General features: G+C 49.8%; 7 protein-coding genes across 7 annotated transcripts; 1 reads left to right on the top strand and 6 right to left on the bottom strand.

Moving 5' to 3' along the window:
* Window positions 1-127: 127 nt before the first annotated feature.
* On the bottom strand, window positions 128-2,216 carry BABINDRAFT_162205 (uncharacterized protein). The gene has a single exon (XM_019129222.1). The coding sequence runs from the start codon at window positions 1,876-1,878 to the stop codon at window positions 367-369; it is 1,512 nt and encodes a 503-aa protein (XP_018984477.1). The 5' UTR covers window positions 1,879-2,216; the 3' UTR covers window positions 128-366.
* A 300-nt stretch (window positions 2,217-2,516) lies between these two features.
* Window positions 2,517-4,289, bottom strand: RGD1 (Rgd1p; the record flags this gene model as incomplete). Its single annotated transcript, XM_019132850.1, has 1 exon — window positions 2,517-4,289. The coding sequence occupies one exon, from the start codon at window positions 4,287-4,289 to the stop codon at window positions 2,517-2,519; it is 1,773 nt and encodes a 590-aa protein (XP_018984476.1).
* A 1,858-nt stretch (window positions 4,290-6,147) lies between these two features.
* BABINDRAFT_8742 (exosome non-catalytic core subunit) lies at window positions 6,148-6,999 on the bottom strand (the record flags this gene model as incomplete). Its single annotated transcript, XM_019132849.1, has 1 exon — window positions 6,148-6,999. One exon carries the CDS (start codon window positions 6,997-6,999, stop codon window positions 6,148-6,150), a length of 852 nt encoding a protein of 283 aa, XP_018984475.1.
* A 308-nt stretch (window positions 7,000-7,307) lies between these two features.
* On the bottom strand, window positions 7,308-10,577 carry CDC68 (chromatin-remodeling protein). Its single transcript, XM_019132417.1, has one exon. The coding sequence runs from the start codon at window positions 10,568-10,570 to the stop codon at window positions 7,535-7,537; it is 3,036 nt and encodes a 1,011-aa protein (XP_018984474.1). The 5' UTR covers window positions 10,571-10,577; the 3' UTR covers window positions 7,308-7,534.
* A 969-nt stretch (window positions 10,578-11,546) lies between these two features.
* YPT31 (Rab family GTPase) lies at window positions 11,547-12,243 on the bottom strand (the record flags this gene model as incomplete). The annotated part of the gene is made up of 2 exons (XM_019132847.1): window positions 11,547-12,154; window positions 12,201-12,243. 2 exons carry the CDS (start codon window positions 12,241-12,243, stop codon window positions 11,547-11,549), a joined length of 651 nt encoding a protein of 216 aa, XP_018984473.1.
* A 989-nt stretch (window positions 12,244-13,232) lies between these two features.
* On the bottom strand, window positions 13,233-13,914 carry BABINDRAFT_51071 (mRNA splicing protein). The gene is made up of 2 exons (XM_019132159.1): window positions 13,865-13,914; window positions 13,233-13,751 (listed from the first exon to the last, which is right to left on the bottom strand). The coding sequence occupies exon 2, from the start codon at window positions 13,740-13,742 to the stop codon at window positions 13,257-13,259; it is 486 nt and encodes a 161-aa protein (XP_018984472.1). The 5' UTR covers window positions 13,743-13,751; window positions 13,865-13,914; the 3' UTR covers window positions 13,233-13,256.
* Window positions 13,915-14,128: 214 nt separating this feature from the next.
* On the top strand, window positions 14,129-14,811 carry BABINDRAFT_14131 (histone H2A.Z-specific chaperone CHZ1). The gene has a single exon (XM_019127133.1). It carries the CDS (start codon window positions 14,150-14,152, stop codon window positions 14,642-14,644), a length of 495 nt encoding a protein of 164 aa, XP_018984471.1. The 5' UTR covers window positions 14,129-14,149; the 3' UTR covers window positions 14,645-14,811.
* Window positions 14,812-14,813: the final 2 nt, after the last annotated feature.

The raw sequence follows: 14,813 nt of genomic DNA, 5'->3' as shown, positions 1-14,813 counted from the left end.
TAGAACATGAATTACTATCGATTTTATGACGTCTGAGGTGTACCGAGAAGCGAAAGAGTATACCGCGAAGCAACCCACGAACTTCGGGGCTTAACCCTGACCGGAATTGGCGCTACAGTTTCTAGCTACCGCTCCAAGTTTAAATTTAGAAAACAACGCAAGGATGATATACAGTCAATGGCTTAAAATAAAGCTTTGTTTTTTTTTACCACGGAGTCATCCGAATATAAGCTTCTCCCAGTTAAACCCCCACTCACAAGTAATAATCCCTAAATCATTAAGACTATTCTAGTCTTTGTAATTTTTTGTTTATTCACCGTGTCCATTTGTAGAAGCCCGCATCAGAGCGCTGTTCCTACCGCTCATCTAGTTCCCCTCCAGAACATAGACCGCATCGCGACACAACACCACAACACGCTTGAACAAACGACGCCACTCTAACGGATCGCCCTTAGACTTGACAAAATCCACTCTTCGCAAAGGCAAATTTTCCACGCGAACAAGTTTGATGGTTCCCCGCATCGGCATTCGCCGGCCATCCAAACATTGTACCGTGATAAAAACTGTATCCACATGCTGCTCTACCACACCCACATCAGAAAAGCGGATCCCCAACGTGTTGAGCGCCGCCACAAGGTTCGCAACCAACACAGGCATCTCCCAGACGGAGAAAAAGCGCGTCAAGCGCTCTGTGAGCTCAAGGTTCGCTCTGCTGGTGGTGTTTGAAAACTGGAGGGTTGCTGGGTCGCGCAGCACAAGTTCTATAATCATCTCGTCCTGGTCACTGAGCACCGCCCTGCCCCGCGAGGCCTCCTTGGCAGACACAACCTGCTGGGTGAATGCCACGGGAACGTCATATTCATCATCAAGCATATCTGCAATGTCATTAATCGGCTGGGTAGCGCTGATTGGTTGGTACTGCGAGCCGGGTGTCGGGGCGTCGTTCAAGTCAACATGTAAGTTCTGGAGAAGCTTCGACGTTAGGAGATCGTGGTCCCGGCACAAACCCTGCTCATCGGCCAACGGGTTCGGTTGCTTCAACCAAAGATGAGTCTTGATCTTAGCTGTTGTGTAGCGCTCCTCGGGGTTAGGTCTCATTGTAACCCTGATAATCGAGAGGGCAAGCGGCAGAAACTTGTTCCAGGGATGGGTGAGGAGCTTCCCGTCGTGGTGGAGGAACTGGCTAAAGTCAGGATCAGCCTGTGTAGGCTCATCCCACGGCGTCTGCCCCGAAAGAAGCACATACAATACCACCCCGCATGCCCAGGCGTCCGTCAACTCGGGGTGGTATCCTTGAGGATCCACAATCTCCGGCGCCATATACGGCGGTGAGCCACACGGCTTGTGGCACACACGCTTCAGACCATCGGTCCGCTGAAACACCGTCCCCAAGCCAAAGTCTGCGAGCTTCAAGTTTCCGCGCGCGTCGAGAAGGATGTTTTCCGGTTTGATGTCGCGATGCGCGATGCCTTGGCCATGAATAAACAGCACTGCGTTGACAAGCTGGTGGAAGTAAAAGTTTGCTACCTGCTCGTCAACCCCAACGTCGGGCTCGATCTTGTCAAAGAGATCACCCCCCGTGGCAAGCTCCATCGCCATCCAGAGCCACACGTTATCAGTACCGTAGGTGAGGAGCGAGATTACATTCGGGTGTTTCAGGGACTTCTTGTGGAGCATAATTTCACGCCCGATATCGTCGTCCGTGATGCCCATGCGATTACAGTACGCGCGGTGGATGAACTTGACGGCGTAGACGTGACTGGGGCGCTTGGTCTCGCTGGCAACCTTTACCATGGCAAACGACCCCTGACCAATGGTACGGCCAAATTGGAGTCCTTTGACACGCGGAAGAGCGTCCAACTGGGATAAGCGAGACATATGAGTTGTTAGAGGAGAAAGGAGGTGGCAAAACAGCCGGCAATTATCTAAAGTAGAAGCTGATAGGAGGTGCATACAGGACTGTTTATTTTCCAGTGCGGCGCGTTTACGCTCGGCGAGGTGGGGAAATACGGCAAATTTTTAAAAACAGAGGCAGTTTCGGGCAAATCATGCCGTACAGATGTCCGACCATGGGAGCCGTTTTTTGTAACACACTTGTGTGGCTTGTAAATTGTTAGCGACCAGGAATACGTATGCGTTCATGTATTTTGAGACTCGGTGGAGCAGTGATCTATGGACAAGTCTGCACTGCTATTGAAGTTCACCGTATTTACACATGAGCATTTAATTCAAAGATTACGCTACATATAAAAAAAAAACCGTCAATGTTGGTTAAAGCTATAGCTCTATCCTTCGCTACTTAAACCCTAGTCCCGAGGGTGTTTTACTAGTTGTTTAATATACAATGTTGATTACTTTTAGACACTACATACCGGCCCAGGCAAAACAGAAAACGGCGTGGTGTGTCACTCTCATAGGGAAAGACAGCAAGATTCAAAAACAGATTTAAGGGCAGACCATCAAAACGCCCCGACAGTCACGGCATAGTAACAAATCCACTTCGCCGGTAACTTCATCTAGGTGTCTGGCTCGAAAATGTCGTTGGCAATGCGCATCAACTCCTCGATTATCTTCCCTTGGTAGCTCATTTCCTCGGCGTTCGGGTTCAGCGACGGCAACAAGGTGGTCCCCCAGATGATCCCCAAGTTACGTGGGGTCATGCGGTTGGTGTCTTGGAGATCGGCCACGCGGTTCAAGTGGAAGATCAAGTAGCGCAAAGTGAAATACTCGGGGTCAGCGAGCTTGTAGACAATCTGGTGAAACTTGCGCATCACAAACGTGGAGTCCGGCGCGGTTTTCAACGCGTCAAGAAGCAACGTGTACAAGTCGACCGAGATGAGCGGCACCGAGAGCGACGAAAAAAAGTTCTTCACCAACAGCGCAATGAGGTGGATCTCGCTGTCGGTAGGGCTGGAGCTACCATCGAGAGACAAGTACTCGCCGACCTTGAGGTAGTTAGTAGGCGTCTGGTCGACTAGCTCTTTGAGCTGACGAATGGCGGTGGCGTTTCCGCTGATACGGTACAACCCGTCGAGCTTCAAGCCGTAGACATCGATGAGTTGGATGCATCTTTCGACTATCAACGGCACGTTGTCGTTTCCTGCCTTCTCCACTACCTCCTCAAGCTTGATGCCAAAGGTGGGGTCCTTTGACACACTGTTGAGCGGACGCGACGGCGTCACCTCATACTTGTGGTCCGGGTCTAACGTGGACTTGTAGGAAGAGCCCTCAAGCGACGACCCAACGGGCCCGGAAGTCACAGATCTGGTTACTGACGACGGCACAGAGCCCGCCAGAGGTGTCGGATTAGGGTTGAAGAACGGTTTGGCGACTGGAAGCGGCTTGTAGTTCCCATTGGCACGCTCCAACGACGGATGGACCTTGTACACCACCGGAACCAAGTTCACGTTCGGCTTCATATTGATGAACTTCAACAAATAGTTGTACAAATCAAGTTCATTGTTCACGGCCGACGCAATCTCCTTCATGGACTTCTTACTCGGGCCACCCGCAAACGGGCTAATCATGACCCCCGAGTTCATAACCAACGTCTCTTGCCACGTCACATACTTCAGTAACTGCACATTAAGAGCAATGTCAATCTCTAGGATCAAGTTCTTCAACTTTGACGCAGAGTTTGGCCTGTGGTGATTGACCAACTCGAGCTTGAGGCTCTCGCAGACCTTCACCTTGGACCGGTAGTCGGCGTCGGCAGCCTCTATCTTTTTGGTGAGCTCATCTTCTTGCTGCGCGTTCGTCTTGTTAGTCAAGGAGAACGACTTCTTGTTGGGATCGGTCGTGCGTAACTTCTCGAGCTCGGTGCAGAAGCTGAGATACTTTTGTTTCGCCTTTTCCGCCGCCAGAATCGCGTCGATGCACTCCTTTTCGCGTCTTTTCCCCTCCTCCTTGATCAACTTACGGCTCTTGGAGATTGCCATTACGAGCGAGTGGAGCTCATCGCTCATTACCAGCAACGCTTGCACGTATGAGTGGCCCACGCTGTAAAGCTTGTCGTCGAACGTCACAATCTGCTGGAAAGAGCGCATGAAGGAGTCATTGCGAAATTGCGTCGCATTGCTGCCGATGTGATCTGTCGTGTGTTTTGCCTGCTTGCGCAAGTTACTGTAGTAATCCTCGGTCTGCGCCGCCTTCTTCTTGACAAACTTGGCGTATTCGTCTGTCGACACCATGCTCTGTTTTAGGCGCGTGAGCAACGCGTCGAGCGACGAGTCGCCGCTCATCACCCGCTTGATTTTCTCGTCCTCAAAGAGATCTGTTGATTCCGACATGAAAAGCTGCTTGTGGTCTGTTCGTCTGAAATGGTCTTAGGTGTGTTCAATGGTTTTCCAATGGTCCTTGGTCTCAATGATGCAAGAGTAGGTCAACTGGTTTACAAAATAGGCTTATCTCGGCAGCTAATATCAGTTTGCACGCGACTCGGCAGGGGTATACAGTAGGTAATTGAAGGTGTCTGGCAAGGGTACCAATGGAACTTCGAACACTGCAGCGTTCTGGCCGTAAAGCCTGGGAAGCGCGATGTGCTGAGCTGCGGTACCCTCTGATGGGCTTGGAATCAGATCAGGGCGGCTGTCACCATCTGGGTGCGTGCAGCGCACGACCACTTCCTATTTTTAGCGCCGGGGGGTCTATGCAGGATAAGCTCTGGGTTCAGTTTACGAGGCTCGGGTCGCGTAGGGCTTAAAGCGTTTATATCTTTTGTAGCACTGAATTCATTTTAGACATATTTTAATTCGAATTTCAATTCCATTTTTCCTTTTAACTGGAGGTTTTTGCGAATGGATGGTTCCAGGCTTGAGTATCGGTGCGATGTTGACCACGATGCACGTGCGGATAGAGGCAGTGCCACTGCACTCAGCCCTGCCATATGTTCTGTTGGCTTGAGATTCTCGTTTGGCTACATAAGCTTCTGGTTCTGAAATTCGGCCATAATGGTATATGTAAGCATGATCAGCTGTAAGCCAGGCCACACGGTTGCAAATTGCCGGTGTACTGAAAGGAGCCACCCCGACGGACCGAGAACCTACACATGTGTGAGTGGGCTGTCTCGAGTCGGCACAGCGAACATCCCTCAATTTTGCCTAAACCACTCAAAGATATTCTTGTTTCATTGTTCCGCTAAGCCCTCTACCCCATCTGTGCAGCCTGTGATTCTTTTTCCCACCTCATTTTGATCAGTGGACCATGTGGAAGGCGTCACTGTCTCACGTCAAGGTATACGCAGTATGACGACTGCATGTTTTGAATCGAGACTAAGCGCGCGCAGGGGTTAATATGAAACATTCCATCATGCGGGTTAACGGTTGGCTTAGTTTTTGAAACTGAACTGAAGTAATCTAAGCCGCTCTGAAACATCTAAGTACTCAAAGCAGTTCCCTCGAGGGGTATATAGAATAAAGCAGTTCCAGCGGGGTCTCCCCCAAAGCTCTTGTTCTGGAGTCACCACGCAGACCGGATGACTAGATCTAAACACGAGTCATGCAGATATCGTTATGACTCTCTCAACTACTTCATATGTCTGTTGTGTTTGCAAATGGCGGAGTGCTACCATTCTGAATTTTCCCCACGAGAAAAAAAATAAAGTGATGGTGCTGGAATGGTAGAGAGCAATCTGAGGTTAATCGGAAGGAGATAGGAAGGGAATATGCTCCGGACCAAAAGTGAAGGGAATTTACAGCTAAGGGAATGACTAAGCATGTGCTGGTGAAATGGATAAGACACATGACTAAAGTCACATACCAATGACTGGTTTGAGGGTAGATTGTAAGTGTGAATGAATAGTAGATACCAATTTTAAGAATGAATAACATGAAGGTGAAACAATAAACTAGCATGTGGACAACTAATACGTAATTGTTATGGGCGTCACAAAATTCTGGTACCAACTCAATCGGTCATTTGAATTTTCTAAATCTAGTTCTGATTCGGTACGATACTGAACCCTACTGCACTATAGCTCCTACAACGGCGAAACTCGTAATGCCCAATATATCTCCCTTGAAGATTTCTTTACCGGTTCGTTTATTTATTAACGATCCCTTGTCCCAGCTATTCCGCCACATCACCTCTTCGAGCCGCGGCCTACAACCTGCCTGAAAAACTGTCTATTATACAATGAAATCTACAATCCTAAAACGGCTTCGCACACTTGCGCAACTCAGTCTCGCCGGTCTGGGCACAGACCATGGTTTGCCAGTCAACGGCATACATCAAGCCACCGGCACCGCTATGGGCCTTGGCAAACACAACCCCCAAGTCGTTTCTGGCAGTCGAGAGATAGTAGTTGGAGCCGTCACCTAACGAAATAATCAACGCCCGCACAATGTCACCTGGTCTGAAACTCTCGATCATCTTGACCGCGTCTCTGTTGGTGGATCTGACGTCCTGGGACCGGATCAACCCCTTGAAGGTCTCGCCCAAGTCCGACGCAATTGCATGCGTCGGCGCAGTGTTTGCTGTGGCCAGTGAAGAGGTGAGCGCGCCGGAACCGCCGCCAGACGCCACCTCGCCGGAGCCGTTGTGGCCGACACCGCCGTCCTTGGATACAACCCCGCGCGCCTCTACTGCCAAAATCTCCACAAAGGCTTGTCTGAGCGTCAATTTGGTCACACGGCAGAGAATAATGTCTCCTTCTTGCGGAAGGTTACTTGAAACAATCGCATCGTCTAGGCCTGCGGAGAGGTCCACGGTCTCGACCGATTGGCCCTTTGGCAACACGGAAACGACATATGTCTTGACGTTCAAAGCATCATTGTCCGCTTCCTCTGTCTCTGGGGCCTCACGCTCTACAACGACAACTTTCCCGAGAATGGTAGCGACGATAGTTGGGACCTCGACTAGTCTGTGGCCTTTAGTGATTTCAAGCTTCACAAGCTTGGTACCCTTTCCAGCCTGGAAGCGTTTGACCTGCTTGGTGCTCACAAGCTCGTAGGTAGGCACGAGCGGCTGCCCTGGAAAAGCAAATTCAGGGATGGCAGACATGGTTGGTGATAGAGCAAAGAGGTGGAAACCTGGAGCTCTTTTTTTTTTCTCCTGCGTGTAAAGTTTTCATGCGGCGGAAGAAAAGAGGTGAGGTGCGGCGAGGAATTGCTGTCAATAGCCAGGCCATGGGAGGGTTTCCGGCGTGACGGTGATATGAATATATCTGATAATACATTATCCGTAGGTGTATATATCTGGAAACTAGCAATTTGGGGTGAGATTACGGAAACTTGAACCAATTATATCAAACGCTTGCGTATATTTTTTGTATACCAAACTTCATTATGCAATCTGTTGTCTGCATAAATATTAATTTTCCGTAAATATTACGAAATATGGAAATTATATGCCAAGAAAATACACATATATACATCTAAATCTATATTTATCAGATTAGGATTCAAACTTCAGCCATTATTCGGACTTGGGTTGGTGCTCCTTCTCAATTCTAACCTCTCTACACCATCCAGATTCTCCCGAATCTGAATTGCCACTCAGACTTCAAGTCTTAGAATACAAAACAATACAAAAACACTTAGTGCTCGCCGCCTCTACGGGCGTCGTCGCGGGCGGCCTTGCGGTCCATCTCGTCCCAGTCGTCAGCCTCGCTCTCTTCGTCAAAGTCACTGCCGCTACCGCTACCGCCTTCACTGTCACTACCGTCGGCACTGGCATCGGAGTCATCTGCCTCGGAAACCACCTCCTCGTCGGAAGGATCTTCGTCGGAAACCTCGAACTCAGACTCTTCCTCCTCATCACTCTCGTCCTCGTCATCATCACCGGCCAAGAAGGACCACCCACCGTCAACAAAGAACTGGTACGGATCCGACTGAACGGTCTTCATGATCGTTGGCCAGTTCAAATTGATGGCACCCTCAGACAAGGGAATGTCAACGTCGGTTAACCACGACTTTACATCTTCCAAGACCCCCATCTCGATGGTGTTCACGTGGACAACCGGCTTGGCAAAGTCCTTGAAGACAAACACCAAATCAAAGTTCTTTAAGCCAAACTGCACCCTCTCCAAGTGCGCAATCTCGATCTCCTCCAAGGTGACCACCATGAATGGCGGATCAATCAACTGGATGAGACAGTCACGGGTTGGCATACAGAATACGGAAGATCTGAACGGAACACCGGTGAATCCCAACTCTCTGAACGGAACATCCAAATCGACCAATCCGTTCGACTCATCGGCAATCAACTCCGCAAACCCGCGGAACTCCTTGTCCAACAACGCCTTGCGCCGTCTCTCCTCTTGCTCCTGCTGCAATTCGTCTTCATCACCATACCGGTACTTGCGCTTGCGGCCGCCGGTCTCATCGGCGGTCATGTCCGACGCTTCACGGTAGAACTGTACGTCAGACGTTTTTTTCTTGCCAATCATGATCGGGTGCTTGAGGTGGCAGTGGATGATCACGATCAACTCTTCCTTGCATGGCTGGAAGAATAAGTGCTTGATGTTGGAGAAGAGGATGTCAACCTTGTGGTCCGAGCGGATCGGTGACTGGTATCTCAAACCATTTTGGTGGATCTCCAAGCTACCCGCTACTCTTTTAGAGTCGGGAGCCGGCCTGACAAACACCGAGTCGAGCTTCTTCATGCGTGACCCGCGGTTCTCGAGCAACTTTGCCTGCGTTACAACGTCCGCCATCGATTTTTTCTCGGTCTCACGCTTCACCGACTCCTTCTTCAAGTCGGAGATCTGCTTGAACACCTCTGCCAAGCGTTCGGTGTCACGCGACCTGAAAGTGAAGGACCGCACGAACTCCTTGTCGTTGCCATCCTCATATGGTAACTCTGTCTTCTTCGACACGTTCCCACCGGCACCCGGGGAATTGAAGTTCAATCTTAAGTAAAGATAGTCCCCTTCCTCGTTCTTGGACCCGTTCTTGTACGAGTTGATATGGAACGGCACGGGACGCCCACAGATCGGTAAGATAATTGTCTGGTTCTTGACATCGACGTGAAGTCTCAAATCGCGCACCTGTGGCGGAATCTGCGTCTCACGGATATAGGACTCGTAGCGCTTGAAGACCGCAACGGTTTCGGAAGCGTCGGTGGCGTCCGACGAGTCAAACCTCGCCAACCCTTCCTTCTGGCGCTTCTCGTGCAACTGCTTCTGTAACTCGCGCTTGATGGCTTCCTGGTCCTCGCTGGCGGTGTTCTTGTTCTCGCCCCGCAACTTTGACTTGAGAATCTTGGAGTTCTGCTCGTTCTTCTTCAAATCCTGCTCAAGTTTGATCTGGTCAGACTTGGACTTGGCCGGCTTAACGTCCTCATCGTCCTTGAAGTAAAACGAGACCTCCGCACGTGCCTTGGTGTACGGTGTCAAGAGCTTTGGCTCGGCCGCAGTGATCGCTACGGTGTCTGTCAACACCAAGGCGTACGTCTTGTCCTTGCTGGACGTGGCTTTGGAGTTGGTGAGGTTCTGGAAGCCGAGCGTCACGTTCAATACCGAGCCCTCGTGGATAACACGCTCGTTCTTGGCATTGAGTACAAACGTGGAGTCGCGGAACTCCAAGCCCATGCTCCAACCGATATTCTTGACAAAGTGGTCGGCCAACTCCGGGTGCTTCTCGCGCACAAACTCCACGGCTTTCGCGTAAACGTCCTTGGCGACCGCGCCGGCCGTTAGCCACGTAAACACCTGCGCCTGGAGTAGCACCAAGAAGTCGTAGTTCGCCTCGATTTCCTTAGTCGGATCGATCAAAAACGTTCTCCCAACATTCGAGCAGTACGACTTGTAACGCAACCCCAACGTGGATAAAACCACCCCCCCATACAACTGTTCGTCGTCCGACTGTGCGGACGCCTTCAAATCGTAGTTCTTGCTACTGCTCTGCACGATTGGCGTGTAGCACCACTCCAAGACTTCAGGGTCGAGATCGAGGCTTTTTTCAAGACGTGCCACGTACTTGGCGTCGTCAATCTTCAGCTCCAATTTCTCACTCAACTGGTAGTTCGTGATTTTGCGTTCGTCGTCCACCGCGGTCACCATCTCCTGTTGGAAGAAGTCAATCAACGCAACCGACGCCTTCGCGGCCGTGGTCAATGCCTTGAGCTCCTCCGCGTCCTTAAGCTCCCACGTGGCCGACAAGCCTGCCGCGGCGTCCACGAACACGTAGTCGGCCTTGACCGGCTCTAAAGCCGCCTGCCACTCGTCGATGAACTTTCCCTTGTAGGAGTCCTTGGAGAGGATCCCGATCTTGCCACTCATTTCCGCGAGGAGATCTTTGAACAACTGCGCGTTGTGTGCGGCATCCTTGTTTCTGGTCCACACGAGCACGGAGTCCGACTTGAGCTTGTCCACGTGCTTGGCCTTATTGACGGACGTGAGGATGACGGTCTTGGTGGCAGTTACAAGGATCCCCGTTGCAGGAAACTCATAGCCCAAGAGCCACTGCTGGAGGATGGTGGACTTCTGGTACGGGTTGTCCTCGTTGCTAGACCCCACCATGACCAACACGGACGTCGCGCCGTTGAGGGCGGGGAGCCCGGCGGCAAGGTTCTTCTGGATGACAGCGACACGGCGTTTAAACGCGTTTCCGTTTATGTGCACTTCAGACATGATTGATGAAGAGCGGCAAAAAAGAGGGATGGTGGTGGCGGTGATGAATTTTAATGTATGCAAAACGCGTCAAGTTACCCGCACGGCCGACGCGACAGGGACACTTTGGTCGTGGCCCCGGCTTCGGCTGCGCACGACCGGCAGGTGGCTGAGACCAAAAGATAGAATACTCGAAGGCGAACCGCAACTAAAGTGGGGGGTTTCAGGAAATAAAGTCGTCGTTATGGGTTTGGAAAGAAGGAGATATAATTGAAAGTATAGCTCGGGAGACGGAGCATTCATATGGGGGAATGGAGGGTCCGAACAATGCACGGTTTCTGACGCGTCAGCAACGCGACATTCCCGTTGCAATGGAGATGAAGGATTATGGGAACTACAAAACTTGATGGTTGCTGATTTAGAGTCAGATAGGGCCGAAACGTGAAAATCCAAAGCCTCCAGACTTAACAATACCATCTAGATTTCTTGATAATTTAAATGCAAGTCACATCGAGAGGCCGAAATCCAGTGGGCTACAAAGCCACTGGATCAAATCATCGGTTGAAAAAGCACGGTCCAGTTCCGAGAGCCCGAAGATTACTGCGCCATGAGGTATAACATAAAACCTTAGTAACCAGAAAGAAAACTAACCAGATACGTGAAAACGGTTTTGTAAGACCAAACGAAACTCGTTGCTCGGTCTAATATGTAAACTCCACGTCCTGCCCATATCCATCGAAGTGAAATACCCGAAAATCCTTTTATACTTACATCCTCGATAACCATTATTGATTTGTGCCGGGATCCAAAACTCTGCACTTCTGTTAGATCCCGGAGTCACAGCATCCTTACACCGGTCCAATCTTGGTTCATCACTCTCCTACATTCGCAAATACGATAGAATTAATATGAAAACCTGAAGAAAAAAAAACAGGGCAAACGGCACCCGGTGGGTCTGCGATGCGTAATATACAAGCCTATATGGCCAATGCGGCCTCTAACAGCAGCCAGAATTGGAGGATGCCTTCTTGTCGACCGGGGCTGGGGTCAAGGAGATGGTTGGGCCGCCCGAAGGCTTAGGACCGGAATAGTCTGAGACGTCGAGCTGGTGCTTGCTGACCATCTCGTAGATGCTCTTTAACAACTGGTGGAAGGACAAGTCAACGTTTTCAGCATTCAACGCAGATGCTTCAGTAAACAACAACTGGTTTTCAGAGGCAAAATTCTTGGCTTCGTCGGTAGGCACCGCTCTCAAGTGGTCCAAGTCGGACTTGTTCCCAACCAACTCCATGACGATGTTAGCGTCAGCGTTCTCTTTCAACTCCTTCAACCAGCGCGAAACAGACTCGTACGACTCAGATTTGCTGATATCGTACACCACAAGCGCGCCGACAGCACCGCGGTAGTAGGCGCTGGTGATGGCGCGGTAACGTTCCTGCCCGGCGGTGTCCCAGATCTGGGCCTTGACTCTCTTACCGTCGATTTCAATAGTACGGGTGGCAAACTCAACACCGATCGTGGAGCGCGAGTCGAGGTTAAACTCGTTGCGAGTGAAACGCGACAACAAGTTCGACTTCCCAACGCCGGAGTCTCCGATCAAGACAACTAAAGAGTTAGGACGGTCATAGCGGAAAGAAACTGGGATACGTACTTTTAAAGAGGTATTCGTAGTCGTAGGAGTAATCGTCAGCCATAGTGGGAGTGGGAGTTATGGATATGACGAAGGAGAAATCGGGGCTGACGGCGACCTCAGCGCTTTTTCTATGCCGTGTTTGTATCGTACCGATGCTAGGCAGGGCACGACCCAGAACAGAACAAATGTACGAGGCTCGCCGTAACCAGGAACCCTCACCGGTAATGCCTAAACAGTTTGAGCTTTTGTTTATAAGGGGGCAATGAGGATTTTCATTAACTATATCTAACTGAGGCTTTTAGAGGTTAGTGGAGCTCTCAGCAACTATAATTCATCTAGTATTTGGAGCTAGGTTGGGGTTTGATGTATGATGTCGGTCCGCAATATCCGACTATTTGTCATGAACAAATCAAATTGACAGAGTGCTATGTTATGATTGGCCTATATCTTTAGACTTATTGCTATATATAAAAGCTAGCGTGGTTTTTGTAGTATGGGGACATTTATTCAACGTTCTGTTGGGAAACAGTATAATATGCGAACGAGGCATGCGGTCATTCGCGGTTTCTGCATGTGTTAGGAACTGGTCGAGATTAGTTTGGCGGAACGGTCGCAGCAGGATACCAATCTCCGAGGGTCCTACGGCTATCTAAATCACACCCAACATAAAAACAGATGGTTACAAGTAGGGGGAGAAATAAAAAATGGATGTGGATTTCTGCGATATAAATCTCAGCATGGAGTCGTAAAGGCTCAAGCTTCGTATTTTTGCAGTCTCGAGTTTCGTAATTTTGCACATCTGCTCTTCCAAGAGACGTGTGAGTTAACTCAAATAATCTCTAGAAGCCCTGCCCGCACACAACAGGTAAGACAACTAGTTTGGCTTATCATAGAATTAGAAATACCCTATAGCGAGAGAAATTGGGCCAACCATGTTGGCAACTAGCTTGTAGCCCAACGTGTCCGAGGCAGACTCTTTGAGCCTTTGTACATAGACTACATTCATATCACAACATATGTCCGCCATCTACACTGACACTAAAATACATATCGTCTATTATACACATCCCGGACCTATCTCTTGAAACCACCTTGGAAACCTGGAGGAGGGGTAAACACCTTAGGGGCGCCGGTGAAATTGTTGGTTCTCACAGGGGCAGCGAGACTGGCGGCCAGAGCGGACGGTGCGGGAACGGCGCTCTTGAATTGTTTAATGGTCCCGGACCCAGCAGTGGTGGCGCCCAACCTTGTCCTAGGGTCTGCTGGCGGCGGAGACTCGATGACAAGACTGACCACCTGCTCGCCTCGCAAGATGACCAAGCCCAAAACACGTTTCTGCTCGGTCACCTTAGTTGGTGCCAAATTGTTGCTGCGGCTGGCTTCCTTCAATTCCTGCAACGACTTTTTGGTGATGCGGTACTCTTCGCAGTCGGCGAGAACCAAATTCATGTGCTTGTCAAAGGACAACAACTGGCCTGATAGTTGGCGTGAGTCCGATGTTGTGACTTTGATGCGGTAGTTGACCAAATCGGCCATCTTAGTTTTCCTTGACACGTTCATAATGTGATGCTAGTAAGTTAGTAACAGTAACGACGATGGATGTTCTGAGAGGGCGGAGCGATAGCCTAATGGCTTAGAATGACGCCTGGTGTTCAGAGTTATTGTTTGGCGGGGTAACATACCTATGCTATAGGCCAATCAGAGATACTGTGTTGTATATATTGCGTTGTAGATACTCCCGATGAGCTCGTCTTTTGACATGCTATCATGTATGTAGAAGAAAATCTTACATAGATAGGGCTAGGAATTACACTTGCAAGCGTAATATTGGTCACCATCCCCGCGCTTTCACGAACACTTCGGACCGTGGACTGCCTAATCGGGGAAATAGGAGATGCGATGTTTATGCATTTATATTTGACAGCCGATTGAGCAATCTTCTTCCACATCGATACAACACAAACACAATGACCGAAGAAGAAGTTAAAGCCGTTGAAACCACCGATTCCACTTTAAAGAGAAAGGCCGAAGAAGTCGAAGAGGTTCCAGCCAAAACTGAAGAAGCAACTGAGGAGAAGGAAGTTGAGGAAAAGGAAGTTGAGGGAAAGGAAGTTGAGGGAAAGGAAGTTGAGGAAAAGAAAGTTGAGGAAAAGAAAGTTGCCGAAAAGTCTGAGGAACCTAAGAAGAGCAAGCGTAGAAGAAGAAACTACGATGATGAACCGAAGGAAGAGAACTCTGACGACTCCGAAGAGGAGGTGGATGACGAAAAGTTGGATCAGTTGCCAATCGACGAGGAGGAACAGGACGAAGATGACTTGTTGGAAATTGACACCTCCAATATCATCACCGGCTCCAGAAGAACCAGAGGCAAGGTCATCGACTACGCCAAGACTGCCGAGAAGTTAAAGGAGGAGGGTGCCGTCAACGAGGAGAACGAAGACGACGACGACGACTTCAACTAAGTTCATGGCGAGCTGGCCTGTGCTGTAGTGGCGCATGTAAAAGTATCTCTACTTTAACGAAAATTGCTAGATTTTTCCTAGTGTAGAACAGGTTTAGCAGCGTTGCCTTCCACGGGGACTCCCCTGTTATGATTTTTGAGAGCACAATTGGTTAATAACCTAACCTGAG

The sequence above is a fragment of the Babjeviella inositovora genome (assembly GCF_001661335.1).
Source record: "Babjeviella inositovora NRRL Y-12698 unplaced genomic scaffold BABINscaffold_8, whole genome shotgun sequence".
Lineage (NCBI taxonomy): Eukaryota > Fungi > Ascomycota > Pichiomycetes > Serinales > Babjeviella > Babjeviella inositovora.
Note: the sequence above shows the minus strand (reverse complement) of the source record. Positions and strands in the feature narration are given on the sequence as shown.

Excerpts from the sequence above, each read along its gene's own strand:
- BABINDRAFT_51071 (XM_019132159.1), bottom strand. The coding sequence starts at position 13,742 with ATGAACGTGTCAAGGAAAACTAAGATGGCCGATTTGGTCAACTACCGC.
- CDC68 (XM_019132417.1), bottom strand. The coding sequence starts at position 10,570 with ATGTCTGAAGTGCACATAAACGGAAACGCGTTTAAACGCCGTGTCGCT.
- BABINDRAFT_162205 (XM_019129222.1), bottom strand. The coding sequence starts at position 1,878 with ATGTCTCGCTTATCCCAGTTGGACGCTCTTCCGCGTGTCAAAGGACTC.
- BABINDRAFT_14131 (XM_019127133.1), top strand. The coding sequence starts at position 14,150 with ATGACCGAAGAAGAAGTTAAAGCCGTTGAAACCACCGATTCCACTTTA.